Source organism: Orbicella faveolata, unplaced genomic scaffold (genome assembly GCF_042242905.1).
Source record: "Orbicella faveolata isolate gen_17 unplaced genomic scaffold, um_ofav_v1 contig_2, whole genome shotgun sequence".
NCBI lineage: Eukaryota > Metazoa > Cnidaria > Anthozoa > Scleractinia > Merulinidae > Orbicella > Orbicella faveolata.
In genome coordinates, this window is record NW_028301547.1 from 26,146,849 (window position 1) to 26,156,303 (window position 9,455).

General features: G+C 38.0%; 1 protein-coding gene across 1 annotated transcript in view; it reads left to right on the plus strand.

The window, feature by feature from the left end:
* The window catches only part of LOC149112609 (uncharacterized), a 199,089-nt gene extending 191,490 nt beyond the window's left edge, over window positions 1–7,599 (plus strand). The window contains exon 16 of the mRNA XM_089290534.1: window positions 4,675–7,599. Within this exon, the coding sequence (XP_089146660.1) occupies window positions 4,675–6,236 (1,562 nt within the window). The 3' untranslated portion in view covers window positions 6,237–7,599. The remainder of the gene's footprint in view (window positions 1–4,674) is intronic.
* Window positions 7,600–9,455: the final 1,856 nt, after the last annotated feature.

Consider the following 9,455-nt stretch of genomic DNA (forward strand, 5'->3'; position numbering starts at 1 on the left):
CACACATATGTTGGTGTAAATGGTGTTGACACCATGTTTATGTTTTACTTGTTCGGTTTGCTTTGGCTCATTTAAAAATTTAATTTTGTCTGGCTTCGCCAGAGACTGGTGTTGTTTCTCTTCAAGAAGACTAAGGTACACATCAATTTGACTGGGTGTTTTGTTTCTTGAAATCGATGTTTGCGTTTATTCCTCCCTTTGTTTACTTTGTTCGTTATCTCATATTCTGGTACCACATGATTCAAATATAGATTCTAACGTATAAGTCTGTTGACTATTTTTCGTGTTCTATATGCTACTATGGTTTAGATCAGGTAAGATTTCATCAGTTGACGGTATTTGGTTAAATATCCCCCTAATGCGATCGCACTTCATATCGAACAATTCCTTTGCTACTGCGAGAAAGCTAATTTATGCAGCCTGCTCGATTCAGGCAGGCAGATTTCTTATTGGTTGAAATTAACAATGCCAAGTCCACGAGTCCAACCGTGAGTTCGGGGGAGGAGCGCGGGCTCTTTTCCCGAACAGCGGCTGGTAATCGAGCCTATGTCGAGAACGACAATCTGTCCGTCCGTAAGGCCGCGTATTCTTTGTAAGACGTCACTGAGACGTGCAGGTTACAATACAGACATAACTAGAGACATGACCAACACCAGAAACCGTGTAAGAAAAACTTCTAGCGTCCAGGGTAAATACGAATCATACCAGACGCTATTGCAGACTTGGTGTAAAGTGTTTATTTTCAGCGCTCTCTACGGTGATTCAACCCGGGCTAACAAAGAAGCCGTGCAAGACCGAACAATCAGATAAACGAAAGTTTAAACGAAATTTTCAAGCAGACCTCCTCTCAGTTTCCTGGAAAACCCAGTACACTCAGACACTGTCCAGCTGCCTGAGCTGTGGCAGTGATAGAAAACACCAGAAACACATCGGAACAACGACAGACTCAAAGGAAACTCAATTTGGCCCGACATCAAATCCCGGGGGGGTACTCCAAGAAAAATTGGGTGGGGATGTGCGGTTTGCTTCCCAAAACCCTTACCGTAAACTTTCGAAAGTAACGAGCCCCCGAAAGTAGCGATCCCCCAAAAGTAAAGTCAAAATTTGTGACCGTTATTAAATCCCGAAAGTAGCGAGCTCAACCCAGCGACCCCTCCCAAAGTAGCGAACCCACCCCCCCCTCCCTTTCCGGTTTTTTATTCCGTAAAAAAGAGCTCATGCGTACCAACTTTAAATAATGTTTCTTGCTTCCCGAAAGTAACGAGGGTCGTTACTTTCGGAAGTTTACGCTACCCTATTTATGACCAAAATCGGCGATTTTCCATCGCCTATTTATGACCAGAAAAACTAGTTTATACAAAAAACATACCCAGTTGAAGACTAGAGTGCAAAAACCATACTGTATTTATGACCAAAATGGCCACAATCGATGCCCTATTTATGACCAAAATGGCTGAAAACCCAACCCTTTGGGGCCGCACTTACCTGTATAGACTATGTTAGGGAGTTCCCCCGATCATTGAATCAGCCTACTCACGAAAGATTTTTCAGTATGCGTCAAATGAACGAGGGGGGATTAGCGAAGTTTTCAGTTCATTCAAGTGAACAGCTAATAGTTAGAGAGGAATTGTGTCGAGTGACAACGTTAGCTGGAGACACATGCTTGAAAATTCTGGGCATTATGCTTTTGACATGTTTTGAGCGTCACCCACAAAACAACAGCATTATGCCTAAAAATTATGCTCGAGAGGTAGCATTATGCTCAACTGATCTTGGTTATATATGATGACATTTTCCATCCCCGCAGACAAAACACACCTCCATAAGTCAGAAACACAACATTTTATTGCATCAGTTACGACTTTACAAGCAATAAACAACAAGTAATCTGAAGTAATGCCCAAAAGCGCTCGATCAAAGTGTCAAATGTCTTATTTCTATGGAACCCTCCATCGATAAGGATACTTCGATCAGTTTATGGCTTTGAAAAAAGCAACCAAGCTTTTGAATATGCTAAATCCTTACTAAAAGCACTTGAAAGTGAACATTTCTCATTACAGTTATTGAATTTTTTTCCTTATTATTATTATTATTATTATTAGTATTATTATTATTATTATTATTATTATTATTCTCTTTATGCTGAACAGATGCCCATTATGCTGGCATTATGCTCGATGCTTCGACTACAGCATTGTGCCCATAATGTATCCATAGACCCTAGACAACGTAACTTGACATTTCAAATGTCACTGAAATGTCTAAGGGCTTGTCAAAGGAGTTTTCAAAGGGCTTCAGTGTATGAAATCAAAGGTCAAACAAGAAAGGGTGAGTCTTGCGTCACTTTTTTGGGTTAAAATAAAAAACATGTCTTTCTTTTTCTAATTAGCGGTCAAATTTAGGGCCACGACCGCGTACTCGATCCTGTCGTATAATTTACACCCCCTAACGTTTTCGGATGAATAGGTTTAACGCCTATAATATTCGGATAAACATTTATATTGCCTAGTATTTTCGCGAAATTTCGATAGGCACACGTATAACGAAAAACTTCCCCTAAAATTTTCTAGTGAAAATATGGTCTCTCAATGTCCTCGAACTTTCGACAAGATCCATCAGGATAGCTAAAACTTTCGGATGACTCAAAAAAGGACCCTAGAATTTTCGAAACGACGAAAGTTCCCCTTAAAAATCCGAACAGATAAATATTTTTTAGGGCATCTCCAAATTAACTAAAAAGCCTTCTAGAACATAGAGAAATCCATTTACGACACTTCTGACGTCTTTGGAAAGATTCGGTCGTTGGGTGCCTATTTTATAATCCTGTTTGGAGAGGCAATGTGAGCATAAAGAATCTTGCCCAAGATCACCCCACAACAACCCTGGCCGGTGGTTGAACCCGAACCACTCAATCCAGAGTTTAGGGTGCTAACCATAATTTCAGACGTGCCTTGCAATAAGAAAGTCACGGTTATTTTTTATTTCTGACAGTAAAGAGCATTTTGTGATAAAAAATTAACGCTATAAGGGAACGACGTTTCGACCGTTCAACGGTCATTTTCAAGTTCGGTAGAAGAATAAAATTACATGCGCATTAGGCTTTTTTAACTTTTATACATATTTTACCGCTTTTAACCATATATTTATGCATGTAATTGTATTCTTCTACCGAACTGGAAAATGACCTTTGAGTGGTCGTAACGTCGTTCGGCTATAGCATTGAAGGGAGAGTTTCTCGGTTCGATGCATGTCTCTAAATCAAAATACTTTTGTTCGCTTCTTATCAATGTTATCGCTTTAAAACCCCACTCAGATGTAGATCAGTAATCACATGCTATAGTTAAACGTGGTCGAACGACAGATGACCAAAATTCTTAGAAGATTTCAGTAGATTTTACCGACGCTGTCGACAGTTGAATTTAGTGTTGACCCGTACGATTTATCCTACGGTCGATGATTTTACGGCTATTTGCATGCGAAATTAGGTAATTTGCTTACGATTGGCTCATAAACAAGGAGAATCTGGGCCTGTGCCAAAAAGCGTTCACAGGCGAATAAATGATACAGACATGCGCCGAACCGTGAAACCCTCTCTTTAACTTTTATCACAAAATTTTTAAGAGCATGTCCGTGTAAGAAGCGACCATTCAAATTTTAGTGGAAAATGGATTGCCTTCATTTCTTCACAAGACAAGCAACATATGCAGTGAAGGACAATGGCTTATATTTTGGCAGATTCGCTATCTATATTTCTTGTTTTATTTTTTATCTTTGGTGGAGGGGGGAGAGGGTGCGAGCTATCCTTGCTAAAAATTCGCACATTTAATCAAACAACCTAATTCTTTCAGAGTTTATGCATAATTTTTTCTTTCCACGTAATCAAAACGGCTTGTTTATCTCAAATACAAGCAAAGTCATGATTTTTTTCCTTATCCTCCAAGAAACGTCTTTGCCCTTTTCGCTGACATAGCCTCCAAACAAACTGATTGTTTATAAAAGTGGGACCTCTAACTGAGTGATGACTGTTATCAGTCATATATGGTGAGGCAAAGCTAAAAATATCAGAATTCAAAGTTCTGGGCACTCGCAATTTTGAAGTCCAGAAAAATTCGAGTTAGTAGCCCAAAATTCGACATTTGTGAGAAATGACGAATCTCGCATTTTGAGTCACATGCATTTTGAATCTCTCAGCGAATTTTGTGACATTATCTGACTAGAGTTATTGATTTTTGCCTTTTTGAGAATACGATAAGAGTTATTTTACAACCGAATATCGGGGAATTGTTCAAGCCTTAACTTGCTTTTGATTAAGAGTAGCACTGATCATCAGACAGCCTTTGCTGTCACACAGCACGCATATTTTGTTTACGCAAGCATTGATTAAAAATCTCGTATTCCCTTCGAAGTGCAACTGCTTTTGAGGTTATTTTGATATTTACATTTTATCTTTTCATTTTCTTGATTTGTTATAATTTGCCTATAATTTGGGAAGAAAATTAGGAAAAATTAAACAATAATTGGAATTTTTAGACAATATATAAGACCTATATTGACTTACTGAACTTGCTTTGCAAATTGTTTTTGGATGAAATGACATCGCAATTCATTCCTTTAATAATATTTTACAGACCTTTTGACGTCAAAGCTTATTATCTTTTTCACTTCATTCTACAGTCCAAGAGTATCTCTCTGTAAAGCACTTAACAGAAGCTATGGATGACGAAATGTTGAGGGAATTTGTTACTATTCATGTCAAGGAACGTGCATGGCAAGTGGTGAAGTTGTTTTGGGATGAGCTGATTCGCAGAGACCGAAGGAATAATGACGAGGATGCAGTGAGTTTTGATCTGAGGTCACGAATATTGAGCTGGTGGCCAACTAATGAGGACCAAGATTTAGAAGTACTGTGTAAACTACTGACTGAGAGTGATTGTAAACTAGACAACTTAAACCTCAGCTTTTATAAGGTAACAGATGAAGGAGTAAAGCATATAGCTGAAGCCCTGTCCAACAGCAACTGTGCACTAAACAGCTTAAACCTCAGTGAGAATTACGAAATTACAGATGCAGGAGTGAAGCATATAGCTGAAGCCCTGTCCAACAGCAACTGTGCACTAAACAGCTTAGACCTCAGCGGCTTTGAGGTAACAGATGAAGGGGTAAAGCATATAGCTGAAGCCCTGTCCAACAGCAACTGTGCACTAAACAGCTTAGACCTCAGCGGCTTTGAGGTAACAGATGAAGGGGTAAAGCATATAGCTGAAGCCCTGTCTAACAGCAACTGTGCACTAAACAGCTTACAACTCAGGTCCTGGAAGGTAACAGCTGAAGGAGCAAAGCATATAGCTGAAGCCCTGTCCAACAGCAACTGTGCACTAAACACCTTATACCTCAACTGCTGTAAGGTAACAGATGAAGGGGTAAAGCATATAGCTGAAGCCCTGTCCAACAGCAACTGTGCACTAAACAGCTTAGACCTCAGCGGCTTTGAGGTAACAGATGAAGGGGTAAAGCATATAGCTGAAGCCCTGTCCAACAGCAACTGTGCACTAAACAGCTTACACCTCATGTACTTTAAGGTAACAGATGAAGGGGTAAAGCATATAGCTGAAGCCCTGTCCAACAGCAACTGTGCACTAAACAGCTTAGACCTCAGCGGCTTTGAGGTAACAGATGAAGGGGTAAAGCATATAGCTGAAGCCCTGTCCAACAGCAACTGTGCACTAAACAGCTTAGACCTAAGCTTGTGTAGGGTAACAGATGAAGGAGCAAAGCATATAGCTGAAGCCCTGTCTAACAGCAACTGTGCACTAAACAGCTTACAACTCAGCTGGAAGGTAACAGATGAAGGAGCAAAGCATATAGCTGAAGCCCTGTCCAACAGCAACTGTGCACTAAACAGCTTACACCTCGGGGACTGTGAGGTAACAGATGAAGGGGTAAAGCATATAGCTGAAGCCCTGTCCAACAGCAACTGTGCACTAAACAGCTTACACCTCGGGTACTGTCAGGTAACAGATGAAGGGGTAAAGCATATAGCTGAAGCCCTGTCCAACAGCAACTGTGCACTAAACGGCTTACACCTCAGTGGCAATCACGAAATAACAGATGAAGGAAAAAGACATTTAGCTGAGGCACTTGAGCACAGTAAGTATAAACTGATAACCTTAACCCGGTTAGAGATTATAGTAAAAGCTAAAGTTAAAGGGCAGGTGTCTGAAGAAGGCTTGAGTTAAGATAAACGTATTTAAAGTGTACAGTCTGTACACACAAGTAATACGGTGAGAGTACTGTAGGCGCCAGTGTCAAAGGGGCCTGGGGTCCGTTTCTCGAAAGCCCCGGAAACTTCGGGTCCGTAAACCCATAGCAAAATCTCGAACCTTATGATTACAGAGCTGTCTTATTCACATATCCTTAATATGAAGAGAAGTTCCCTTCATACAAGATGTTTCAGGTGTATACAGTTCTCCGTCTTCAGATATAGATGGGCTAAAAATGGCTTTCCGGAGCTTTCGAGAACTTGAACGGGCCCAGGGGGACTTGTCCCCAAACATGCTATTGCTAACAAATTGTAGTCTCGAGACAGAAGCTTGTTATAAACTTGTAGATTTTTTAAGTCGTTGAAAGAGAAATGTTTTGTTAAAAGTAGACAGTAAATAATGAAGGTTAACCAATATTTTATTTGATTGGCGCGATCGATGCACAGCGCGCTTTTTACGAGCTATATTGTATGTATATGCTTAGTGTACAATTTGGTGAAAACTTTGTTTCTCCGGCAGGAGGAAATTCAGTAGTACTTTAACTGTAGCATCAAGTTGACTAAAACAAATAAGTTGTTTCTCCCAGCGAAATCCTACTTCAAGTTAGGTCGGCTCAAAATGTACCCTGAGAATGCAATGAAACAAGAATTCCTGTTAAAGATTAGGCTCATATTACAGAGCGGTAGGTTAAAATGCGCTCTGTTATCCAATACAGTTTTGGATCAATAGTCACAATTATTTTTCTCTCTTGTAATTTCTTAACTTTTTGACTTGATAATGATGTTGTGAAAACGTCGAAACGTAGTCTAGCTTTTTAGCTTTTTTACCTTTTTATAATGTTTCTAAAAAATATTTCATCGCAGTCTTTTATAGCTAAATTTTGAATAATTAACATTACTTATTAGCATAAGAGACATAGGAACAAAATAAAATTTTGTTCACTTAATTGTAATGAAGAGTTGAATTGTTTGTGGTAGGCGTTCTCAAAGAATCAGCTGAATTACAAATAGCATGTTAACTCTCCATAGCAGGGTCTGTTTGAAGTTCTGTCTTCTTCATATCGTAGCACTGGAGTAGGATAAAAAATACATGAAATGTCCTTAATTCTTTCATTTATAAACAGATTTACAATTATATAATCTTATTTTTTTAAAATCAAGTTGTACTTAAATTCTAGTTGAGTTTCGAATTGGCATATATCAGATCTAGTTTTCTACTAGAAATGTAACTTTCAGAGTATTTTAGGAATATTTTAATATTTTGTAATTATTTAGGACAGACGACCAGTTAGTTCATTAGTGTAAAATTTTACCTTTTACAAATAAACATTGTGTAAGAACATTGTCGTCCGTAGTCGTTTCTGGGCTTTTGTCGTGACTGTAACAGGACTGTTGCTGACTTCATTCCATGTTTCCTTCTTTTGTAGTAACTACAAACTGGTAGCGAAAATTAGTTCTAGTGTCAAGCTTGAAAAGGAACGGTTGAAAATTTCTTCAAACGGTGTACTCTCGCGTAATAGTTACTGTTCAACCCTAGAAGTGTCTGTACCAGGGGGGACTGGCAGCTACCTTCGATCTGGCCGCTTCTCTGGTTTCTATGATCGCCCCAGTAAAGAAATCTGTCAATCATTTGAGAACCACTGGAAAAGTTGAAAATTTACAGAGTATGTAAATAACGTGTAATTAACATGTAAATAATCAAAAAGACTGTAAAGAATAATTTACATGATTTTTCCCCTTTTACAGGTTTTGGAGGTTTCATGTAAATAACATGTAAATATTTTAAGTGAAACATGTAAATGATGAAGAAAACACTGTAAATGTTTCAAAGCAAAGGGCTAAGATCATGTAAATAACATGTAAACTGTTCGTGCAAATACTGTAAATAGCCTGTAAATTTCTTGTGATTCAACCTGGAAACCCGTAAATAACATGTAAATTTAATGCAGGGAGGGTGCCATAATACTGTAAATAACATGTAAATAAAAAAGGGGAGGCTGTAAACAACATGTAAATAAAAAAAGGGAGGCTATAAATAACATGGAAAATGAAAACAGGAGCCTGTAAATAACATGTAAATCGAAGAAGGGAGCCTGTAAATAACATGTAAATCGAAAAAGGGAGCCTGTAAATAACGTGTAAATCAAAAAAGGGAGTCTGTAAATAACATGGAAATCAAAAAAGGAGTCCATAAAGAACATGTAAATCGAAAAAGGGAGCCTGTAAATAACATGTAAATCAAAAAAGGGAGCCTGTAAATAACATGTAAATCGAAAAAGGGAGCCTGTAAATAACATGTAAATCGAAGAAGGGAACCTGTAAATAACATGTAAATGGAAAAAGGGAGCCTGTAAATAACATGTAAATGGAAAAAGGGAGCCTGTAAATAACATGTAAATGGAAAAAGGGAGCCTGTAAATAACATGGAAATCGAAAAAGAGAGCCTGTAAATAACATGTAAATGGAAAAAGGGAGCCTGTAAATAACATGGAAATCGAAAAAGAGAGCCTGTAAATAACATGTAAATGGAAAAAGGGAGCCTGTAAATAACATGGAAATCGAAAAAGGGAGCCTGTAAATAGCATGTAAATGGAAAAAGGGAGCCTGTAAATAACATGGAAATCGAAAAAGGGAACCTGTAAATAACATGTAAACTGAAAAGGGGAGCCTGTAAATAACCTGTAAATTGAAAAAGGGAGCCTGCAAATAACCTGTAAATTGAAAAAGGGAGCCTGTAAATAACCTGGAAATGGAAAAAGGGAGCCTGTAAATAACATGAAAATCGAAAAAGGGAGGCAGAAACCCTGTGCAATAAATGATGTGTAAATAATCACTTGAGGAAAAATGCATGGAATGTACTGTTTTATTGTAATCAAATCTGTTGACCTTAATTATAATAGTAGAAAATATGCAAATTTATACAGAATCAGAAATTTATTGCAATCAGAAAAAACTCAGTAAAATTCAAATAGTTTTTATATGCCATGAATAAGGTTTACAGTGTATACATTGCAACAAATAAAACATGTTTTCTTTTCTATCTATTCATAACAAGACGACTTAAATGTAATTTTGTGCATGGCCAAAATATTTTAAAATACCATGACTGAGCTCCTTTAACTGAATTCAAGCACTTTTCAAGAAGGCTACTAAAATTCAAGACCTTTTCAAGATTGTGGGAAACCATGTCATATTC